This window comes from Delphinus delphis, chromosome 14 (genome assembly GCF_949987515.2).
Source record: "Delphinus delphis chromosome 14, mDelDel1.2, whole genome shotgun sequence".
Classification (NCBI taxonomy): domain Eukaryota; kingdom Metazoa; phylum Chordata; class Mammalia; order Artiodactyla; family Delphinidae; genus Delphinus; species Delphinus delphis.
Window position 1 is genome coordinate 28,000,053 of NC_082696.1, and position 25,195 is coordinate 28,025,247.

General features: G+C 42.1%; 1 protein-coding gene across 1 annotated transcript in view; it reads right to left on the reverse strand.

Annotated features, from left to right (window-relative positions):
- MYB (MYB proto-oncogene, transcription factor) overlaps positions 1-12,236 on the reverse strand; it is a 34,998-nt gene extending 22,762 nt beyond the window's left edge. Inside the window, exons 1-7 of the mRNA XM_060030518.2 lie at positions 12,136-12,236; positions 7,595-7,712; positions 5,488-5,559; positions 3,892-3,984; positions 3,425-3,645; positions 1,478-1,712; positions 61-141 (exon numbers count right to left, since the gene is read on the reverse strand). Of these exons, the coding sequence (XP_059886501.1) occupies positions 61-141; positions 1,478-1,712; positions 3,425-3,645; positions 3,892-3,984; positions 5,488-5,559; positions 7,595-7,712; positions 12,136-12,158 (843 nt within the window). The 5' untranslated portion in view covers positions 12,159-12,236. The remainder of the gene's footprint in view (positions 1-60; positions 142-1,477; positions 1,713-3,424; positions 3,646-3,891; positions 3,985-5,487; positions 5,560-7,594; positions 7,713-12,135) is intronic.
- Between the last annotated feature and the right edge of the window lie 12,959 nt (positions 12,237-25,195).

The window sequence follows — 25,195 nt, forward strand, 5'->3', positions numbered from 1 at the left end:
AGAACTGTGCCTTGAGTAGCTAATGAGTTTCTTCATGAAATGATCTTAAAGTGGGCTTACCTGAATGGCTGCAGCAGCTGGCTGAGGGACATTGACTATATTTACATGTAACGCTACAGGATATGGGACGTGACTGGAGACCTACATCAAAAAGGCAAAACATATATACACTAATATGTATAAAATAGATAACTAATAAGAGCCTGCTGTATAAAAAATAAATAAAATTAAATTTTAAAAAAAGGCAAAACAAACAAAGGCCGAGACATTCATGGTTACACGTGCTTCAGGGGACTTGTTGGCTTCCTGAAGTTTTGCTCTAGGACTAAGGAAAACAAACAAACAAACACTTTTCTGATAAAATTCACAAAGCAAAATAAATAAATAAAACCCAACTCCAATTTGAAATTTTAGCCAAGCCTTTAATAATTGTTAAAGAGCTAAAGCAACAGAGCGAAAGAAATTTAAGGTGCTCATCGATCCTGATAGGAAGTATTCCTTAGAGTGAAACAGAAAGAAAAATATAATCTAAAGTACATTCACGAGTGTATGAAAGTTTTGATGGTAAAAACGGATGGCACTAGCTGTTTATAAATAAAAATATGTTTCTGTGAACTATTATGAGCTTTAGGAAAGAGTATAGCACCTCTTAAGATAGTTCATTCACCTGAGACCAGTCAGGAAGGTCTGTAGTCAAATATATGGAACAGACAGAGAAGAGTAAAAGCTACTAATATGTTTTGCATAGAATTTGCTTATGAGCTCTGAATTCTTGGATAAGTTTCACCATTTATTATTGCTGATTTTAAGATTCAAGTTTCTTGATTTTTTTCTCTTTATTCTTCTTTTCCCACCCATTTTGAAGATTTTTGTCCATAAATATAAATATCAAGAAATGAAGAAAGAATCACACCGATTCAAAGGGAGACAAAAGATGTCAGATGTCAGTCACAAAACTGCTCCTGATTCACAGTAAGAAGGTAAACACTTACTGAATGAATAAATTAAGGTACTTCAGCTAGATCACTACCAGAATTGAACTTACAATTATCTGTTAAATTTCAGGGTCAAACTATTTCCTCTTTAAATGTAATATTACATTCACTTTTCATTTGGGCAGAGAAAAGTATTAGATACAACCGCACCTCCATACCCCCATTCTTCTTCAGCAGTACCTTGATAAGTAAATTTACATCCAAAAGCTAACTTCCCAAATTAGATTCGAAGCAGCAAGTTAGAAGCAAACAACTTGGGTTTTAGTCTGTACTATCTCTATGAGCTGTGTAACCCTGGACAAATCACTTAACATCCTCATTTCTGGATCCGTATCAGGGCTAACAACACCTACCCCTCTCGATTGATCGTGATCATGGTCATGTTCATGAAAGCTGAGAAGTATGCACCTGAAAGGTATCATTATTACCTGGAGCTAAAATAACATCCCTCTCATTAAACGAAATTCTGAGGAATGGCTTACGTTTTGTGCTTCAGAAACGTGGTAATAGGAATAGTCATTGTTAACTGAGGGCTGGCCAGTTGGAGGGAGTTGAGCTGAAGGTAGAGCATGGGCAAAACCCATCAAATGGCTGTTCTTCTGAAAACTTGTGGCCACTGGTGGCTGGCTGGCTTTAGAAGACTCCTGCAGATAACCTTCCTGCTCGACCTTGCGACGCATGGTAGAATTCCAGTGGTTCTTGATAGCATTATCAGTTCTGCACAGAAATATATCACATACACATTTTACAAACAAAAATTTCAATTCAGATTACAGTTAATTGACAGAAAACTGTTTCTAACAGAGACCCTTTCTTTTGGTCCACTACGAGTGTTTCTTTCCTTTTAATCGTTTCTGTCTTCTCTGCCTCCTAAAAATCATGCTTCCACTATCACCTAATTAAAAATTGATAGGTTTCTCTAAATTACATAATATGGAACTTACATAGTTTTCTATAAATGCTGAAATCTTTTAGCCATTTTGTTTCCTTGTTAAGAATATTTCCAATAAAACACCCTTCATGTTTATTCTGATTGTGATACAAGACTCTAAGACAACTGAAAGTTCTGGCTGTTGTAGAAAATTACTCCTTTGAGCGTGGCTTAGCAGGGCCTACACATCACAACAGGCACTCAGTAAAGTTTGGTGAGCAATAATGACGTTGCTGCCGTCTCAGCGTCTACTCTTTATCTAGAATAGCACTAGCCAGAGATTCTGAGTAAAAAAAATGCCCACCTTTTGAAAACTACCTCAAATGGTTCCATAACCAGGCAAATGGAACCATAACCAGAGGCGAAAATGCAAAATGGGATCCCGAAGGGAAAGAGGCTAACTCCCCAATATATTTTCAAACTGCAAAGCATTTTTACTAAGGTTTTTCAATTCTCAGGAAAACAGTTTCTCAATTCAAAAAAACCGTTTTAAGCCTCCCTTTTACTATTTCGATGGGGGTGGGGGAATGTATGCTAAAGAAAGAGGAAGTTCAATTGCCCCTTAAATTTCTGGAAGAATCAACAGCATATCCTTTCAGACCATATGGGAGAAAAGGCCTCCTTTTATCAACCTCTTGAATTCTCTAAGCTTATACTGAACCAGGAGGGAGGAAATGTTTCAGAACATCACAAGAGAACACTGCATAGACCATGAGAGCCACAGCCTTCTTTGAAATGACCCTTTCTCCACTTTGGGGTTATGAAGCTCAAGAATAAAAATATTTAAAATGTTTCCTATCCTACAATATTTTAATGTAAGATTTATAATTAGTATCTTCCAAACTAAATGACATCCGTTATAAACTGTTTAAATGGGGAAAGTGGGACAAAAATGAGCTTCCATAGATATCCCTCATAATGAGGTCATTTTCGTGCTTTGTTCATTAAAAAGAAAGCTTAACAATGACATTATTTAAAAACCTGGAAGCAGTATGATAATTCTAGAAATACAGTCTTTCTTTATTCAAAAGAAAAAATTAAGCCAAGTGGTATAATGAAATGAACATGGTATCAGGAAAATGGTAGCCAAATTCCTTCTGGTCACTTAACCAGCTGTGTGAACTCAGACCAGAGACAAACTGTCTACCCTTGGTTTGCTTCTATGTGTTTAGAGTTTTGTAGTTTACAAAGTGCTCTGACATTTGTTTTACTTGATACTAGCATTGGCCCTACGAAGTAGGTTATACCCCGTTTTGCAAATGGGGCAACTGAGGCTGAGGAAAGTTGGCCCAAGCTCACTTTTGGGTGGATTCTGGAAGTCCTCAACCAGGTAAACTCTAAGATCTCTTCCAGTTTGTAAAAGCTATGGATCTAGTTTATCTTGTGAAACATTTACCATCGATAAAATGTAATTCACTCACCATACATTTTAAAGCAGAATGTTCAATACCCACTCCCTCATTCTTCCCAATCAATATATTTTTTGACATATTATTACCGTCCAGGCAGTAGCTTTGCGATTTCTGCCCATCTGTTCCCCAGTCTCTTGTGTGCCTGGTAAATAATTCTGTCTTCCTCTTCTGTCCAGGAGGTTTTCTTAACTTCTGGATTCAAGTGGTTATGCCACCTCTCCCTACATTGTTTTCCAATTCTCCCCTTTAAGTGCTTGGCAATAACAGACCAACGTTTCGGACCGTATTTCTGTACAAGCTCTATCACCTTCAGATAAACACACAAAAATAACCTATGTTTTAATGTTATGTAATGAGTCAGGGTAATCATTCTTCATGTTACAAGATCTTTAGAAAATTTCTAAAAATCCTCTTTCATTCATGGGAAATATGGGAATGGAGTCCTCTGCTTCCTGTTTGCACACTTTACCTGTTTCTTCAAGTTGGGAAACAGTCAACAATGTTGGGGAATATTCATAATTGTGATTCACACACCAACGGAGAAAGAACTTACTCTCTGATCTTCTTCTTTGGTCCAAGGACCCTTGATAAGCTCAGGGTTTAGTACTTTCTGCCATCGGTGCTGGCACTGCACATCTGTTCGATTCTAGGCAAATAAGATAAAGTGTGCACTGTCATACAGATACGATGTGATAAGCACATGAAGACTGCTGTAATAAAAATCACACACGGACAATATGCAGTGAAAACATTCAAGAACATAGTTCAGGGCATATCTGGAGAGCCCATTACTTACAGCTAAAGAACATACAAAGAATATATCAAAGTTGCATCTAAAATTAGAAGCTCTGCATCCTCAGGGAAATAGTCCTGCCATGTGAACTAAAGGATCATCGTACTGTATACCTGGTTGTCAATTTAACTTAACCTTAACCGCAGTGTATTGCATTTGGAAGTACCCACATGGATTAGGACTTCTTAGCGATTCCATATTGATGTTGGACTTCTATGGAAACCCACTCTAAATGACTCAAGTTTGATTCCCATTCAAACTAAGAGATGTGCTTCAATTTAGGACCACAAGTGTTAATATTGTGGAAAGAACAAAGGTGAATAAAGATAGGCCCTGTTTTATAAGAGTTTATAGTCTTGTAAGAAGTAAAAGACAAATATATAATTAACTAACAGAGGGCAGAATTTGATTCATATGCAAGAAGAGACCAAAGTAAAATGATATTGAGGTGGAAAAAGGAGCATCTTCTGAGGAGGAGAAATTATGTTTCCTTAGAAGGAGTACAGAAAAGCTCTTGGCATGGACTTTGAAGGATGGCTAGAACATTTTAGGAGGTGGCATCACCAGGGACAAAAGCCCTCAGAAGGGAAAGCAGAAATGAATTCAACCAAACCTGCTTACAGAGGGGAAGTAGGAAACAGAACTGGGGCTGTAAGTTGAGGCATATGGGAAGGCCCTCATGTGCCAGGCAGTTTACCTGATGTGTGAGACTCGAAGTTACTGTTGCTAGTTTTGAAAAGTAAAGTACAGCTGCATTTTATGAAGCTCCATCTGTCAGTGGTGTCTGGAATGTATGGGAAAGTGGAAAGCTACAAGTAGGAAAGCCAGTTATGAAGGCAATGCAATCGGCCAGAGAAGAGGGAAAGGGGCCGAACATACGGAACGGTGAGAAGAATAAACAAAGGAATCCCAGATTCCTTAATCGTCGCTTGATTGTAGGGGATGGGGGAGTATGATAAGTCTAAAAGAACGCCAAAATTTTAAACCAGGGTACCAAAATTATGGCTATTGAAAAAATAGGAAATTTAAAAGAAGCTGACTTGGGGGAAGTACCATGAGTTTAGTCATCTACCATACAACAAATCATCAAAATGCTAATTTATATTATTCTAAAAAATTAAAAGATAAAATAAGAAGCAAACGTTTAAAATACATTGTAAAAATCCTTTAAAAATATATTTAGAAATTTTAATTATATGCATTACAAAAGAAATATAAGTTACAGATAAGGCATTTCTCCCTTACTTCTTATATACAAGCAAATATGTAATGTCTTAATATCATCTCCTACAATATCTTATTTAAATCTTTGGGAGAAGATTTCCTTTTACAGAAAGAAAAAAATTACTAACTCACCGGGAGATAATTGGCAATAACTTTCCAGTCATCTGTTCCATTCTGTTCCACCAGCTTCTTTAGTTTTTCATCCTAAGACATTTAAAGGTAATCCTAGGATATCAGTCATTTACTGTACAACTCTATTCAAGTTAGAGTTAAAGGGGAACCAACCCCTCACCAAAAAAAAATCTCTCAAAAATAACCAAATTCAACAAATATTAAGGTGATATACTGGTTTACAGCATAGATTTATTTAGAGTCAGACAGACCAGAGTTTGAATCTTAACTCAGCTACTGATTAGCTGTATAAACCTGGGTATATCATTTTGCTTTTCTGGACATTAGTATTGTCATCTGTACAATGGAAACGATGATGTCAGCAGGGTTATTTGGGGATTATATGAGTTAATTATGCAAAACTTTAGCATAATGCCTGGCGCATTGAATGTTTAACATATGGTAACTTTTAAAATTTTACTTTGTGGGAAAAAAGTAATGAACGCCAGTGTTTGACGTAAGAGACATTGAACTATGGCAATAGATAGACTCTCAGTAAGAAATAGTTCAAGCTCTAGTCTAACATTTAGTAAGTTCAACCTCTTTCATATAAAAAAATGTAAGATCACTTTTCTTAATTACACTCGAAGGCATGTATGATGTAAGAAAATCATTCAGCTTTTGTATCAATGTGTTGACAATTTAAATGAGACCAAACTTATTAGAACACAGAAGACGCTAAACGTCAGGGTGAACTCTTTCAGTTCACAAGTGTCTTTCTAAACATGTTCAAGCAAAAGAGAATCCTCATGTTTCTGCAAAGGTAACTTTCACACACAATGTGAGTCCTCGCTATGACACAGTCACAGCAATTAGGAAACCAGTGTTACAAACAGAACTTCTAAATCGCTGAGAATCACCCAAGTGCACAATTTCCATAGGTAAATTATGGATTTCCTATGGACCTCACTGGAAATTCTGTCTGCCTGTCAATGAGAGTTCTGGTTTAAGTGAAGGAGGACAGGATGAAACCGAAGAAGAGTCAATACCATTTATTCTAACATGAAATCTTCTACAATTGGTAGCAAAAATTTTTTAAAGAACTTGGAAGAAAAAAGCAACTTTTCTCTTACATTAATAATTTTGCCTCCTAAGCATTTTTCCATTCCCATAGAGATTTGATAAGATTTGATAAGCTAGCAGACAAACAGAGGTGAGAAGGAGACATACCTCCATCCATTTTTGAATGCTTTCAGAACAGACATCCACATATATTCCTCTGTGTAATATTATATATCAAGAATGTTAAATGAACCCATTATAACAAGACAAGTTCTGTGAGTGTTTTGCTTTATTCTTTTGTTTTGTTTTTGGAAATAGCAATTCATTCATTTGTTCAGGGAACATCTGTTAATATTCCACTTTGTGGCAATCGATTCTGGGTTCAGGGAACACAAAAATGAATAGACGTTTAGCTCTGCCCTCAGCAGACTTACAGTCTACTGGGCGGGGGGGCATATACATTACAGCAACAATAAATAAGAACATGTATGTATCCATTGGTTGGAGGACGAATCCAACCTGTCTGGGGAAGCCAAGGATGGCTTCACAGAAGAAGTGATGTCTTCACAAGTGATGAAGAAGTAGTAAGGGGCTCCCCTGGTGGCACAGTGGTTGAGAGTCTGCCTGCCGATGCAGGGGACACGGATTTGTGCCCCGGTCCGGGAAGATCCCACATGCCGCGGAGCAGCTGGGCCCGTGAGCCATGGCCGCTGAGCCTGCGCGTCCGGAGCCTGTGCTCCGCAGCGGGAGAGGCCACAACAGTGAGAGGCCCGAGAACCCAAAAAAAAAAAAGAAGTAGTAAGAATTTGTGGGGCAAAGGGACAAGAACAGAATAGGCAGAAGGAAACACAGATAAAACAAAGTGAGGAGGGGACCTTCAAACAACTGCAAAAAGTTTGGAAAAGGATGGTATAGTGTCCATGTGGGGGAGTGGTGAGGCAGGCTAGGATAAGAGTCAGAGAGCCCGCTAAGGAGTTTGAACATCTGTAGTTTAGCTGAAATTTTGTCCTTTATAAATGGATGCACTCTAGGTTTTTCCCCATGTTTTGATTACGTGATTAGTTACCTCTTCCCTGGTCCACCTAGTTTTCCCCAAGTGACGCTTTCCAGACTTGGGAAGCAGCCCATCATAATCATGGTCACACATCTCAATGTCTTCATCATCCTCGTCACTACTGTAGATGCTGCAGAAATAAAAATGGGCAGATGTGGACTGAAACAAGAGGATTCAAACGACTGGATTACAAAACTTACACCAAAACTCCTCAACAATCTTTTCAAAGGTTACGAAGATAAAACTTTGAAAACTTGCATAACGAGACTGTTTTTGGCACTCTGTTGCTCTAGGATTGTAAACTGGTTCTGCTGTTATTGGTATCCACAGATACGGCAAAGGACCTGGTACTTTCTATTGCTCTGCGTGTTTAAACCTGCTGTTAATGTTAGACCAGTGACAAGTTACACAATTGGCAACCTTCCAACCAATGAAGGTTTAAGTTTAAAACTTAATGTTAAGGACAATAAAAGGAACGAGAGCCCATGTCCTTTACATAAGTACACTCGCAAAACCTTTGGTATACGTCCCATCATTTAAGTAATATTTCCCAAATACAATTAAAAAAACCTCCATTATGTTATCCTAATGGGACTGGTGTTTTATTAAGAGAAAAAAATTCAAGAAGTAATGCACCCAACAATGTAATTATAGTCATCCCTTAAAGATTAGAAGATTAAGAGAATCTAAAAGGAAAGGATTTAAAAACCTGACAAAGGATAAATGATCAAGTGATCAAACTGCTTTGTAGATAACATTAATACCAAACAGTTCAAAACTCCAGGCCAGGTTGATCCAACTTGTGGCCACGTTTACAATCCTCAGTTTCCAGAGTAACCAAGTGAATAATTAGGCCACATGATAGTCAGAATCTTACTCATGTTTTTTCTACCTCTGACTGAATGGTTTTTGAAAGATCTTAAAATGTACCTAATTCAAAACTGAGGGATTCCCCCAGGTGGGTTTAAAAGGAACCCATTACTGTTTTCAAAAGAGTTTTTTCTTTTACCTACTTGACCAAAACTATAAATTTTGATGACTTTTGAAGTAACTTTATACGTAATGTTTATTAATGGATAGGTGAGAGTCATTTTACAGCAAGTTTACTTTTAGTTATAATTTTACTTATAAAACTTAAGATATGAGGAAAAATTATACTATCTTTAAAAATTTACTAAAATTTATAATTGTAATATTGAGAATTCCATCAAACTAAGAACGATAAAAATAATGATATAAAGCAATATCATAATGCAGATCATTATTCTAAAAGGAAAATGTATGTTCATATCAGGTTTTGTCTTCCAAAAGTAACTTACAAGTATATATTACCCATCCCTTACCAGCAAGCAAAAATGCTTACCCAAAATCCTGAATTTGAGGTTCTTATAATTTAAAACTATTATTTTGGGAAAGAATCTGAAGGTCCAGGATGCATAGCGATAAGTAGGATGTGATCCAAACTTAAAACGCCACCACAAAAAAGACCACTAAACTGTGTTTATAATCTATAACCATCTTTCACTTAGTACCTATCCTTTTAAACAAGAGCCTGATCCTGTTTCACATTGTCAACAAGGGGCTCTAAACCAACTTCTGATTAAAAATTACAGTAGTTTCCCTTTAATAAAAAGCACAAGCATCATAAGGTGGAAAAAAAAAAGTTATAATCCTAGAGCTTTTGAAAGGTTCATAGGGAACTCCTTGGAAAGCCCCCCAAGTGAGGTGGCACCCTTGTGAAATATCAGGGATACCAAGAAAACCAGAGTAATCTGAAAGTGGAGTCATAGATTCAACTGAATTCAACTTTGGGGGTTTGGGTGGATCTGGAGATCACGTTTTCAGAACTGAGGACTATATATTTTTTTCAGGTCTTTATTAGTTATCTATTCTATACATACTAGTGTATATATGTCAGTCTCAATCTCCCAATTCATCCCTCCACCACCTCCCCCTTTCCCTCCCTTGGTGTGAGGACTAGGTTTTCCAAATCAGTAATTGGACACCACTGTCTGGGCAACAGATCAACACTCAGGAATAAGCAACAAATTCAGCTGCCCGTAGGGGGCAGCCTACACCAGGTGAGAGAGAATAGACATCAAACAGGACTAGGGTTCTGGAGGCAAAGGTGCTAGTTCTGCCTCCACCTAGCTGCGTGACTTGGACAAATCACTTCCTCTCTCTCACGACCTCAGTTGCTTGCCTATACAAAGGGCTTGGATTTTACTTGTAAGGTATTTTCCAGGGCTAATAAGGGATAATTCCACATCTTCCATGACTCTTAAAAATTAAGCAGAAATGTGCAAAATCAGAGATGTGCAAAAGCAAAGTCTCGGGGAAAACTTGGTGTGCAACTTCCGCAGGTCCTGAAGAGGCCATGAGGGGAGCAGGGCGAGCCCAGGGCTGCTCACACTGTCAGCTCCTGGGTCCATCAGCAGGCTAGGCGCGGGTCTCGCCTTTGAGCTTTGCATGAGATTTCCTCGTTCTAAATTGTCCGGGTCGTCTAAGCATGATTAATTTCTACTAAGGACCTGAAATAACTTTTCCTTTATCTGCTCTGAGAAGATCTCAGACCCAACAGTCAGAAGACTCTCAAAGGCTGATTTCAAGCTTGATGCACCCGACTCCCCACCTGCTAGACCTGGTGTGGTTACAAGAGTACGACTATGAATATTACATTCTGTCAAGGAAACAAACCGTGCAAAGAAACGAAAAAGAAAAGAAGTGTTGGGGGTTGGGAAAAGGGAGGGGAGCGGGAGGAAGTGCCTTGTGGCCGCTACTGTGATTCTAGAAACAGGGTTCAGACTCATTTCGCTGACCTGGTTAATAATCCCTGCCGAGTTGACGTTCGCCTTGCAAGAAACGGCTTCGAGCCCGCAGCCGGGTTTCTCTTCCCCCTGAAGCAGGTTCAAGGCTCCCGCCCCTCCTGGCCGCCTCCCCTCTCTGCTACCTGGGAGCCACAGGGAACCTGCGCGGCCCCGCCCCGCGGGGACAGTCGAGAACTCGGGGCGCGGAGCCTCCCCCGCGCCTCCTCCCAGCACCCCTTCCCAGCTCCCTCCTTCTCCTATTCCTCCTAGTTTCCGCTCTCGAAAAAATAGGTGACCTCCGTTGCTCTACTGTTAAGTCCCAAGGGCGAAGGTGAAACCACTTAAGGGGCAGCACCCCTGCCCCGCGCGGCCGGGCCCTGGACGAAGCTTAGGGAGCCAGCGGCCCCCCAAGTCGCCTCCCTTTTTCTCCGGCACCCGGCCATGCCTTGGTGCCGCTCCCCGCCCGGCCAGGCCCGGCCGAGGGTGCTGCAGCGGGGCCCACACCCACGCTCTTTGCAACTTCCTAGCTCTGCAAGAGGACCCGTGATCGCTGATTCGAAAACAAATAAGTAAAAGAAAATCAAAAAACCCGAGGAAAAGAGGGTGGGTTTACTTTGCCTCCGGGGACTTTTTCCCAAAACCTCCTGGCGAGGGTCCGTCCCGTCTCCCCTCCTCCGACAGGGCGACCTGAGGCTGCAGAGCTGGGCGCGGGGAGGAACGGCGACCTCGGCCGGGTCCACGTGCGCGCGCCGCGCCGGGACCTCTTGCACAGGGGAAGAGCTCCGGGGGATTGCGTCCCGGTTGCGCGGCAGCGGCCTTGGGTGCTGCCCGCCTCAGTCCCTTTCCGTTGAGTGGCAACCGTGACGGCCGCCGAGCGAGCGACTACACCCGGCCACCCGCAGGGAGCTCCGCCGCGTCCAGTCCGGGAAGTCCAGAGACTGGTGGAAGCGGGAGCTTCAGCAAGTGACAGTTCGGACCAGTCTTTTCCTCCTCCGCTCCCTATTCCCCTCCTTCCGGCCGAAATGTAAGGGCACTTCATTCAAGATACCCGGCGAGCCTCCCCAAGTGCGGTTGACATGTGCGTCGCGGGTGCGTGGGAGCGGGTGTGCAATGTTTGCTTTAGAAGTAAAAGCCTCGCAGAGAATAATGATTAGAACCTTCAAAACCAGGGCTTAAAACAATTTGCAGATGTAGAGACCCTTTCCTCCCCTACAAGCTTCTTTCCAGCCGCCTGTCAGCTGACACTCTTCTTCGCCTCCATAAAGAATGAATGAAATTTACATGAACTACCTGCAGCTACTATACAATCCGGCATTTTCCCTATATCTGCCATATGCTCTGCACTTCCAAGTCCAAACATATCGCAATGCATCCAGCAATTACGCTGCGACTCCCTCGCCGACATCCGCGGCATCAAGCCAGGGACCTAGTGGGCTCCCCGGGAATGGTGGGCACCGCTCTGCCCCCGGCTGGAACGTGCTTTTTTCCCCCTAGAGAGAACGTACCCCCGTGCAACTTGCAAAATGAGCCGCAGGGAGTGCTTCCCAACGTCCTAATGCGTTTCTCGCATAGGCTCTTCCATTCATCAGTCCCTCGAGCGGCTTCTGCTGCCAAGGCAGGGGCTCTAGGTCCTCGCAGGATCTGACAGCCCCGCAGAAGATCCGGGAACCATTTCCCACCTGCTCTCCCGGCGCCTGGCGCCCAGCGCGCCCCCGCCCGCGGCCGCCCGCCCGGGATCCCCGTTACCTGTGCCGGGGTCTCCGGGCCATGGCGCGGCGGGCGCGGGGCTCCGCTGGGAGCCGCGGGAACCGCACTGGGCTGCCGCCTCCCGCTGCCCGCCGCCTGCCTGCGTCCCTCCCCGGCTGCGCAGTGGCGCTCCGCACCGCCGGGGCGAAGTTTCTCAGGAGAAAGAGGAGGAGGAGGAGGAGGAGGTCGCGGAGGAGGAGGAGGAGGAGGAAACAGGTTGATATTAAAGTGTAAACTCTGTAAACAGAGATGCCATCAAACAAAGAGCTTTGGACACTCCCCCTCCCGCCAAATCTGGCGCCCCTGCAGTGCGCACGCGCCCTGTCCACCGCCTCCGCGGTAGCCTTGTCTGCAGCCCGCCGGGCTGCCCGGCCGGCGGGGCCGCCGCTCCCCTTCGGCTCTCGCGCCGCCGAGCTGCTCCTGGCGCGCTGCGAGGCCCAGGCGGCGCGCGGGCGGATAGCCCGGGGCCAGGGAGGGGCGGCCGGGGGCCGCGGCGGCGCCCTTTCCTGAGCAAAACCCGCTCCGCGGCATGGGCCGCGCGGGGCCGCGCCACGTCCCACTGATGCCTCCTCCCCTCCTTTTCGGTGGCCGCACCGCCGTCGCCCCACTCGGCTTGCTCCTGGGCACCCGAACCGAGCTCGCCGGGCTCTGCCTCACTGTCGCAGAGGCGGCAAGGGGGGTGGGGGTGGGGGTGGGGGACTCCGGCATTTGAGATTGGATTTTCTGCAGGGTTTAAAACTCAGCTCCCTGGCGATGGGGCAATGTTGGATTGGGGGATAGGTAGTAGGGGATGGGAGCATACGTTTGCATAGAATGTTTGGCTATGTTTTTGGTTTTGTTTTTTTTAAATAAAGATCATGTCTAATTTAACTTGATGACCAAAGACACTTAAGTACGAGTGGGGCTGGAGCTATCACCGCTCACACATGGCGCACCCCGGCGGAGCTTTCACTCTCCACCCAGATCCTGGAGCCAACACGCCACCTTCGCATTGTCACATGCCTTCATTCTCACCGGGGCACACGCCCGGCCCCACCCACCCTGCCCGGCCCAGGCGGCGCCCACCACACACCTCTGCCCGTGCAGAATGCAGCGCGCGCCCTGGATTACACACCTGCAAAATCCACAGGGTTCCAAACAGCCCGCCCCCAGCAGAACTCAGGAAACCCCACGTGTGCTTGCATGGTTTTAAAAGTTCAACAGTTTGTGATACGGAGGTCGGTATCCACGTTGAGCATAGTTTACGACTCTTTGTTTTACGAGATAAAAATCACGAAAAGACCTTCGTGTTCATCTAAGTAGGGGCTCCCGAAGAAGCAGAGGGAGAATATAAGTGCTGAATTTATAAGGATTGATGATTGGGGGATTTTAGGGGAGTTTTAGTTTTACTTCCGTTTATACACTTGTACCATTGGGGATTTTTTTTTTTTCATTCTCTGTACACACTAATTTATTTTTCCTTTAATCTTATAGGAGTTTGAGACTTCTGCTGACTGGGTTTGTGAGTGTCCCATGTGCCCCGGCAGTTCAAACTTAGCTCAGAAAGCATTTTTCTTACTAAAAAAGCATTTTCTTACTGAAATGAGTCACAATTTTATTAAATGGTGAAGCATGCTTGGTTTCAAGATTTTATCTGGTGTTTTAAACTTTGTTTCTTAACATTGTAATATAGTTTAAATCCTTATCAAAAAGTGTTAGTTTCTAGTTAGGTTTTAACATTCCTTTCTTCCTGAGGAAAAAAAAATAACACTGAAACAAAATTATTGTGAGATAATTCAGTTCACAGTCTTGAAAGACAAGTCACTTGCAAGTTAATATATTTTAAAAGCCAATGTTTATTTCTAGTTTCTATAATAAAGTTTCTTTCTCCATATCAAAAATAAACAAATTAAAAAAAAAATACCTAGAACAAACATCTAGAACCCACCCTTAAAGTAACTGCATCTGTCTTTGGGATTATTATGAATCTAACTGGCATGATTCCCAAATGCTGAGCCTGTTTGGCACAATAAGAGTGTCTGAACCCTTCCCAAAGTGAGCTCACCACCTCTTTCCCAGGATTTTTAGGAGATGGAAGTGGTCTATGATTCTTAAACTCCTTTTAAGTAGAAAATACCAAATTCAATTTTATTTCCTTTATTCCCTTTGTGCATCATTTTCATACATGTTGTTTTGAGAATTTATAATATTGTCATTCCCCAGACATTTTGGAGTTTAGGTTTACATTTTTTCCCTCATATGTGTGACAAAAATATGGATGGGGACAAATATAGTCTGATAAAGAGTATGCATGCAATGATTTTACTAGGCTAATTTGGGATATATTGCCACCTGATAAGTATGTGGAAGGATAGAATCAAATGGAATTATAAATTCTTGTATGGATGAAAATGTATTTTCAAAGACATTGCAGAATATGAACTGTAACTATATTTATACATTTCCTTTCTCCACTTATAATTATTGCAAATGCATTTTTAGATGACAACATTATATATTTCATTAGTATCAAAATCTTTTTTTTTTTTTAAAGATCTGCTGCATCAGTTATTTTAGTGTGGCAGGCCTCGGTTAGATCTAAATTCAGATATAGCCTTTTATTTGCAATGTGCTAGATGGGGGTCAGCAAACTTTTCTGTAAAGGGCCAGATAACAAGTGTTTTAGACTTTTTTGGGGCTGTGTTGCATCTTCTTCTACTTTTCTTTTTCTTTTCTTTACAACCCTTTAAAAATGTAAAAACCATTTTTAGCTTGAAAGCCATATCCAGCCTGCAGGCCATAGTTGGACAACATTAAACCAGTGATCCTCAGTCTTTAGAATAAGAATCACTAAGTGTATCCATGAAAAATGCACAGTCCCAGGCCATCCCCCTAGAGACTAGATGATTCCATAGGTTTGTGGCAGGGCCCAGGAAACTCTGCATTTTTAAGAAGTATCCAAACAGTTTTCACGGAAGCCGTCTCTGAATCAGTCATTGACTATCTTGATATTAGAGTGAAGTCAGCCTGCTTCAAAACACTTTTCCCTCTGCCTGTTGCCTCTCACCACCTTCCCCTACCTCATTCTCTTTCACCTCTCCTGGGCTAAGGAATCAAGCTCTCAGAAACCCAAGACAACTTAGGTCCATGGGAAAGTTGGTGCCGGTGGCCGCTGGGCTGTGGCCTCCTATCTCTTCTTCCTTTACTACTAAACTTCAGCCTCATATTTGAAACTTGAAAGAAAAGGAATCACTTGATCACACGCTGGTCATCATTATGATCATCTTCTCCTCCAGAAAGTAAGCACTTAAAGCATTTTATTTTACTCTAAACGCTGAGGGGAAGGGCTGACAGAAGAAAGATGTAGATTCCAGCGTTTTTGCTTCTGACTGCTGAGCAATTCTGGGCACATGGTGGATCTTTAATACCTGTGAGCAGCGTCCCAAAGATGAAGGAGGATCAATGGTGGTGACAGACCAGGCCCCAGGGGCCCCATGTCTCTAACCACCCACCATTTCCCACCCCCTCAAGCCAATTTGGTTCAGAGCATTAAGAGGGAAATAATTACAGTAAACACCAAATGGTTAAAGTACAGACAATGCTTGATCATTTCAGTTAATGAATGACAGCTGTAGCATGTATAATTGAAATCCATAGGTTTGAGATAAACCTCATGTTGGCTCACAACAAACCTTTTAGTAATAACAATGGGGAAGTGCTTAGTGCAATATGTTTCACAGAGCCTCCATACAGGATGGTGACCAAAAAAATTTTATCCTTTAAGGATTACTGGGTTTGGTATTTCCTGTTTGTTTTCAACCTCCAGATCTTCATAAACTTATATGTGTATTCCTGTGACAACCAAACTGCATATTTTCATTGCCATTTGAACTTTGTCTTAAATAAAAGGTATGAGGGGTTTTTTGTGTGTGATGTGGGAAGGACATTCCAGAGGAAGGGAAAACTGTGAGCAAAAGCACACGATCGGGAACCACAAGATGTATTCCAAGCACAGGGAATAAGGAGGTGGCCAGATTTCCTGGAGCAAGGAGAGTTTTGAAGGCCAGGTCAGAGTGTATGTGTTGAATGGAAAGATCTACATTATCAGAGCGGTGCATTTGGAAGTTTAATCTAACAGTGTCACAAATAGATTGGAGTGAGAAAAAGGGGTAGGAGAAGAGGTCAGTCAGTTAATTGGGCTGGACTAGGACAGTAACCCTATTTAGAATGGAAAGGAGGGGGCAGATCCTAAGAACACTGCAGAGGCAGAACCTTCAAGACTGTAACAACTGATTGGATGGCTATTTGGAGGCACCATTAATAGAAATAGGGAAGTCAAGAGGGGAAGAGAAGTGAGTGCTAAGGAGATTCAAAGAGGAAAGTGAGTTTAGATTTCGGTATGTTAACTTTGTGGTTTCTTTTGGAAGAGATCCGGGTAGAGCTGGTGAGCAGGTGGTAGAGAGTGTGGGATCAGAGCCTGTGGGAGAGGTCGAGCTGGGACAGCGGTGTCCTGGGGCAAAGCTTTGGGAGGCAGTCCTTAGACACGGACATTATTAAATGCTAAATTACATAAATCTACAATTAAATAGATTTTAAAAGATAATAAATATTAAAAACTCATCATTTCCTAATTATTTTACTACATTTCACTGTTAAATATGCTTTTGAGTTTATCTCTATTACCTCTGCATGATGGAAATACGATGTAATGTATGCGAATGTGCATTTCTTTCCAATTTTGTGTTCAGTGAAGTTGTGTGAGTAGCTTGAAATTGGCTCTGGTTGGAGTATTTGCCCCATAAAAAGTGGCAAATGCTACAACAGTTAAGAATTATCTGTGTGAAGGCAGTAATTGTGGTATAGCCTGGCTTTGCTAATAGGCATTGTACAGAGAGATGGCCAAGGGCAAGTCTTTGGAGAATATTTAAGAGGTTGAAAGACAAGGTTGAGACTGAGTGTAGGAGCTAGGTGGAGAGACCTCTTGGGAAGTAAAGAAAGTTTCTAGATATATATAAATAAATGTTATTATCTTTTCTTCTTTTGATAGGATTCTGTATTTATCAGCTGACTTTGAAAGGTTTTCCTTTATTTATTTATTTATTTTTTTGCGGTATGCGGGCCTCTCACTGTTGTGGCCTCTCCCGTTGCGGAGCACAGGCTCCGGACGCGCAGGCCCAACAGCCATGGCTCACAGGCCCAGCCGCTCCGCGGCATGTGGGATCTTCCCAGACCAGGGCACGAACCCGTGTCCCCTGCATTGGCAGGCGGACTCCCAACTACTGCGCCACCAGGGAAGCCCACTTTATTTTTTTTAAAGAATGCTTTTTAAAAAATATTTATTGTATGTATGTATGTATGTATGTATGTATGTATTTTGGCTGTGCCAGGTCTTAGTTACGGCACTTGGGATCTTCGTTGCATCATGCGGACCTCTTAGTTGTGGCATGCATGCGGGATCTAGTTCCCCAACCAGGGATCGAACCCGGGTCCCGTGCATTGGGAGCATGGAGTCTTACCCACTGGACCACCAGGGAAGTCCCGGTTTTCCTTTACGTTGAAAAAAAATATTTACTGGGCAGTGGCTTTCAAACATTTTGGATCATGACTCACATTATTCTACTCTATTCCATTCCAACCCATTCCATTCTATTGTTAATATATCCTGGTTAGGAACCCTATGTTGTTTTTGTGCCCTGCTTACAGGTAGTGAAGGACAGTTTGAAAATCACTTCTGAGAGGATGAAGGCCTCACCTCTTTTTGCTTTAGACAGTAACTTTTCCCCAAGTGGCAGTCCTGTCTTTTCAAAGCTTTAGGAGAAAGTCCTCAAAACCAGTTTACAGAAGTAATTTTTCTCCCCTCTCTTCTCACAACTGTTCGTGGCCAATTCCTCCTGCCTCTCCATACTTCCTCCACATGTGTAGTAAATGTAAACTAGCAGCTTTCAGAGTCAGTAAACAAACTAACGAGCTTTTTTTTTTTTTGGCATTTAAAATCTTTTTTTTTAATTAATTTATTTTATTTATTTTATTTTTGGCTGCATTGGGTCTTCATTGCTGCAAGTGGGCTTTTCTCTGGTTGTGGCAAGCAGGGGCTACTCTTTGTTGTGGTGTGCGGGCTTCTCATTGCGGTGGTTTCTCTTGTTGGGAGCATGGGCTCTAGGCGCGCGGGCTTCAGTAGTTGTGGCTCGCGGGATCTAGAGCTCAGGCTCAGTAGTTGTGGCGCACAGGCTTAGTTGCTCTGTGGCATCTGGGATCTTCCTGGACCAGGGCTCGAACCCGTGTCCCCTGCATTGGCAGGCGAATTCCTAACCACTGTGCCACCAGGGAAGCCCAAGAGCTGTTATTAATAGAAATTGTAACAGAAACAACAGTCACACTTAGGGGCTTATCGGAGTAACGAAATGACAAGGTGGGCAAGGCAGGTCATCAAACATACAGCAGATGGCAATTTCTCTGAGCCTCGTATTCCAAACCTTCAAAATGTGGAGATTGCAGGAGAGAGCTTGAAAGGTGCTTCCAGTCTTTAATATTCTGTTTTCCCCCAAAATACCTAGGTCTCCCATTTTACCTCTATATACCTGACAATGTTTCCACAGTTGTTTTTTTTTTTTTGCGGTACGCGGGCCTCTCACTGCTGTGGCCTCTCCCGTTGCGGAGCACAGGCTCCGGACACGCAGGCTCAGCGGCCATGGCTCACGGGCCCAGCCGCTCCGCGGCATGTGGGATCTTCCCGCACCGGGGCACGAACCCGTGACCCCTGCATCGGCAGGCGGACTCTCAACCGCTGCGCCACCAGGGAAGCCCCCACAGTTTGTTTTTATTGCACTGTGTGAAGCACGAGCTTGCAGAAGGAACGGGGCATTTTCCTAGATGATTCTTGATCGTTCAAGGCCTCTGTTCCACTCCTATCGTCACCACCTTCTCCTAGATTATCATTACTTCACCATGAACTACCATAACAGCCCCGCATCAACGAATTTCCCCCCTATGATCTCTTTCTCCCCCATCCATTCTCAACTCACCACAAGCGAGTCAATCTCACTCTAACCACTTTTGGCAGTTCAGTCGTATGTTAAAATCCCATAACTGACTCCCTAATGTTGAGAAGATAAGACCTGAACTCCTCCACTTGGCATTCCCTGTCTTGAGCTTGCTCTGGCCTCTGTGCCTACTCGGCCTACCCCCGGGGGGTTATGGCATTTAATAACTGGGATGGCTCATGTACCGACCAATCAGAAGGCCTGGCTAAGCACAACCTGTATAGCTCCAGTTGGGCGCACTGGCTGAGTGTCGTTCTGCTTTACAACACACCTCCCTTCTAACCTTATCTCCCGCCACGCTCTGTTCACTCTGCTTCCTCCCAAAAAAAGCATTGGCAATCTCAGGGCCTTTGCTTACACCATGCCTCCTGCCTGCAATGCTTTCCTTCCTCCTCTCTGTTTACATAAGTGCCCCCCCCATCCCTCAGGCCCCGCTGAAGCCCAACCTTTCTTCTGAAATCCTCTTAGACTTCCCTAATCCACAATCAGCATGCCCACCGGTGAGTTGTGTTCATGCCTCTATTCCCTGCCTTTTATTGAGCATATGGCCTACGTTACCTTCCTTTGATATTTACTTATCTCTTTTCTCTGTCTTTATTTTTTATGATGTGCCTTATCGCATGTTGAGTTTTGATTATAAACTAGAGGAGAGGGGTGTATCTTCTGACTTTCTATATACTCAGTTCCTGGAGCAGGATCTTGAGCACAGGTACGCACATAAATATTTGTGGTGCTGTTGACAATTAATGAGGAATTAGCTGGAGCTGTCGTGTGCATGTGTTGCTTTTTTTAAAAAAATGCATTAAATGGGGACTTCCCTGGTAGTCCAGTGGTTAAGAATCCACCTTCCAATGCAGGGGATGCGAGTTCAATCCCTGGTCAGGGAACAAAGATCCCACGTGCCGCGGGGCAACTAAGCCCAAGTGCCACAACTAGAGAGCCGTGCACCGCAACTACTGAGCCTGCACACTTTGGAGCCTGCGCTTTGGAGCCCATGCCACAGCTAGAGAGAAGCCCTTGTGCCTGCTGCAACAAAATATCCCTCATGCCAAAACTAAGACCTGACACAGCCAAAAATAAATAAATAAATATTTAAAAAAATACATTTAATGCCTGGTATTTGGGTGTTAGAGTTTACAACAGGCTTTGTCATATATTATCTTTAATCCCCATAGCAGTTCTTATCTTTCTGCCTATGGTTTTTCCCCTCTCATATATAATTTTCCCTAGTTTTGGGTGGGGGTAACTGAGGTTAAGAGAGGTGAAGTGATTTGCCCAGGGTCACACAGGTAATAAATTGAAGAGCTGGGATTGTTTAAACCCAGGTTTTTTATTCCAAACCCTGAGTTCACTACTCTATGGTAGCCTCCAACTTTTAATTCCTCCCCCTTTACGCTCTTGTAATTCTTCTCAAATTGGATTCCCCCACATGGATTCAATTCTGCCCTCGGGTAAAGGTTGATAACCTTACAAATTATATCAATACCATTGTTTTAATCTTAGAAGTAGTGCTTTATTTCTAGTATTTATATAGATCCTTGTCCTTTTGGCAACTTGACTCTGCAGCTGTCTTCTTTGAAAGCATGTTTTTTTCACATATTGTTTTTCTGAATTTTATTTCTTCCCTTTCTATCCTATCATTATATATTTATCTTTATTTATTTACTTTAATATGTCTTCATGTAATATTGAATTCCATTCCTTTACCTTAAGGAGCCGTCCATTTTGAAACTAGTCATAAACTCAGTGAGTGAATGAGTGCTTATGTCCAGCAAATATGAAAAGCTTTCTTAGTCTTTGTGGAAACCATTTGGTAAGAACTGGCATCTTTTCTAATCACTAGTATGTCTTTCCTCCTTCCTTCTTTCCTTTCCTTTCCTTTCCTTTCTCCCTCCTTCCTTCCTTCCTTCCATCTGAACCCACAGTCTAAGAAGATGAAGTTCTTTCCTCCACCAGAACGAGGACAGGGGAATAGCTTTAAGGTAGTTTTTATTTTCTTTGGCCCTTCAAATCAAGTGGGTTACATAATTTAAAATGTGAATGAACCCTGTTGGGATAAAGTATACCATCTCTCTACTTTTTCCATTTAACTTTATTGCTAGAAATATAAAAAATCTGTGGAAGTGTAAAACCAATACTACAAAAGTTGTGACATCTATGGAATTATTTATTCTAATTTACTTTTTGGTGTTAGTAGTGGGTCTAAGGAAATAAATAAAAATAGTCAGTTAGCTTTTGTAAAATGTCAGTTCGCAGAATTATCTTAATTTGGTTTAAATACTTGTGTTAAGCAAACATTTTACTTTTCATAAAGAAAATAGCCTCTAAAGAAACTATATCAAATTGTTTACAATCTTTTTTTTTTTTTTTTTTTTTTTTGTGGTACGCGGGCCCCTCACTGTTGTGGCCTCTCCCGTTGCGGAGCACAGGCTCCGGACGCGCAGGCCCAGCGGCCATGGCTCACGGGCCCAGCTGCTCCACGGCATGTGGTATCTTCCCAGATCGGGGCACGAACCCGCTTCCCCTGCATTGGCAGGCGGACTCTCAACCACTGCGCCACAAGGGAAGCCCGAAAGAAGATACTTTTTATCTTCAGACTATTACTTTTTAAAATTCACAATTTGCTATATATCGATATATGAAGTTGGTGTTATTAATGTTTAAAAGTTTAAAAAAACTCACTGCAGTGTACTTAAAGATACCTTTCAGTATGTAAATATCAGAATTTTCATGATGATAATGTTGATTCAAATCCTAAAAGCATTTCACGGTAAATAGGTTTCTTTGAAAATGTAACGTGGGAACAGATGTTATCAATGCAAAACCTGATGTGTTTCCAGCGTAGTGGTATAGAGTCTTGTGCCATGTTATGGATTTATTGGTTTCTTTTGAAGACTGTCAAAAGGTTTTGCATAGAATGACTCATTCCAAAGAACATGCCAAGCAAAGTTTTAAAATCAGAATAGGCTAAGTTGTTGGTGTTCTCTCTCAGTGAAAGGCATTGCCTCCCTTTCAGTTAGTCAAACCAGGCACTTGGAAGTCACCCTAGACTCTCTCTGCCCCAACCTTCAATCAAGCACAAATTCCTGCTAAACTGATTTCTTTAACATTTATCCAAGTTTCCCTCCTTTTTATCCCTTCTACTACCACTTCAGTTTAGACACTTGTCAGCCCCCTGATGCTGTGCTAGCATCCTTAAAAGCCATTTAAGGATGGCTTAAATCTCATTTAGTTTCATTTGCTTAAAATCCTGCTTATAGCAGTGGCTCTGGACCAGAATATCAGGGTCATCTGGAAACTGTTTTCAGACTACACATGCCTCCCCTACCACCTCCACCAATGTCCCCTTCACGCTAAAAAGTGACCTACCTACAGGGTAGAGATCAAAATCCTTAGCATTACATCTAAGACTCCTAATAACCTCATATCATTCTTATGTCCTCAGAACAGTCCACTGCTCATATGTCACCACAGGGCACACTGTGAATCAATGCCTCTAACAGAGTGCTTACTTTATGTTTAACCTTTGTTTCATTCTGCCTGGTCCTCTGGAACAGTGGGTCTCATTGTTAGTGACATAAGAATTACCATTCAATATGCAAGATTCCTAAGTAACCATGTCTGTTCAATAGATCCTAGATTCCATAGAGTCAATAGACTCCAATTCAATAAACCTTCCTGGAATTGAGGAATCTGCGTTTTTAATAGGCAGAATTCGGTGATGCTGATTCGATGGTTTATGATAAGCACCTCAGAGACCAGCATTTTGGGTTCTATTAACCTGCAGGTAACAAGTCACTTTCACTTTGTAGATATTTCATAAATATTTGAGGCACTGAATTAGACTGAACATAGCTTTTAATTCAAGAGTTATGTCCATTTCAGGATTTTTTTAGGCCTTTCCCCTGTCTCTCCATTCCTACCACTCACATACACACACACACAAACCCCAAAACCAAACTAACAAAAAACAAACAAAAAGCCCACATTCTTGCCTTCTGTCTGGCTGTCTCAGAGGAAGTAGCATCCCTGAAAGATCTTAGTAATGAAGAATCTGAGACTCAGTCTGGTCAAAAATTAAAATTTATCAATAAAATGAAAAATGATATTACCTGTAATTTTCCCCTGATACATAGATAATTGAGTTTTCTGTAGACTACTGCTGACAAATAAAATTTAACGCCAGCCACATATATCTACCTCAAAAATTTTTTGTGGCTGTGTTTTAAAAAAGTAAAAAGAAACCGACAACCCTAATTGTAACAATATTTTTATTTAACCTAATATATCTAAAATATTATCACTTCAATGCACCATCAGTATTAAAAATTACTAAGAAAATACTCTGCATTCTTTTTTTGGTACTTATAACGCATCTCAACTCACATGCTAAATTTTTATCAGAAATATTTGATCTGTTATGAGAATTCACAAAATGTACAGTTGAAAAAGTAAATTTACAGAACCAGAGTGTTTCAAACACACTTAAAAGTTTTCTAGTAACTGAAGCAAGTGTCAGGTTTTAAATGTAATATTAATTTAAAAATAACTAAAATTTAAAATTCAGTTCCTCAGTCACGCAAGCCACAGTTCAACTAATCAATGGTCATATATAGCTAGTGGCTACTATATTAGACAGTGTAGCTATAAAACATGGAATTGTTCAAGATCAGATACTTATTAATAAACTATCTTCCTAGAAATCTTACAACTATCCCCCCTAAAAAATGGTAAAATTCCTCAATTTCTTTTTGGTTACTGGAGTAAGATAATCTAATGATGATTTTTGGAAATACTGAGTGAGCTGAGAATATCACTCATTTTGAGAGCAATTGTGGAATTCTAGGCCTAGAAGAGGTTTAACCCATTTGCAGCAAGTAGAATGGAGAATAACTCCACAGAGATTTTTGAATAAAGATTTACTCCACATAATTTTCCAAAGGAGCATGTCACCTTCGAGGTCAGTCATTGTTTTGCATTTCTGGCTTTCGGTCATGCCTGGAGCCATGGAATTAGTTGTCAATGATTAGGCATACCCTCTTTAAAGAAAACAACTGGGCTTCAGTAGAGTTGTATCAGGTTTCATGTAAATCTAAGAGCGCTCCTTTTATGGAATATATGACTTAATGTTCAGAGAAGAAAGGGAATCAACCACAAATACTCAAACCATCAGAAGTAACCAACGTCAGCTACTTCCAAAAGTCAAAAAGGCAGGGCTTGAGTTATACTTACTTATTTAGATATCCTCTTGATCCCCCATTTGTACCAAAAAGGATGTAAAACAGCTCCAGCAAAGTGGCTTACAAAATGTATGTTGCTTTGGTATAGCAAGAAAGATTTGTATTTTATTTCTGCTTCTGGGATTTAGAAAATAATTTCCAGGATTCACAGCAGTGTCATGTTGGCTGTATTTACATAAATAGAGCATCTTAGCACTTCGTTGGAGGCCAGCAAACATTCCATCAGGGTTCACTCTGTGATCACCACAGTAGACTGTATACCCCATCCATCTCCCCCTCAGAAGAGAGGCTCTCCACTGCCCTGGTCACTAGCCCCATCTCCTGGGTGCTGGGCAGACCACGGCCCGCTTCAGTGTGCTCCCCAGGCAGCCCAGAGGGCAGCTCCGATGGAAGGCCTTGAGCACGTTCCTCAGGGTCAGCAGGAACAGTGTCAGCAGCAGAGTGACAAAGCTGCAGGCCAGCACAGCTGCCAGCAAGTCCTTCAGCGCTGGGGACAAAGATGAACATGACAAGTCCCTACCTTGAAGGAGCTCAGCGTAGGGAGACTAGCATGTGGTAATTATCGTACAAGGTGCATGAAGTTCTGTGGGAGAGAGCTTAGGTTGTCCATAATTATCCACCAACCGGAGAAGATGTCGGTGAGTACTTGGCCTGTATTACCTGGTCTAATGTGTTCTTAGTAGACTGTCCTGTCCAAAGATACTTTCCCTGTCTACCTGACACTTAGACCCCCTAGGGTGAGATCAGATTCCTGTTCAAAGATTGTTTTGAATTGAAAGACCATACGGATCCATTTATAAC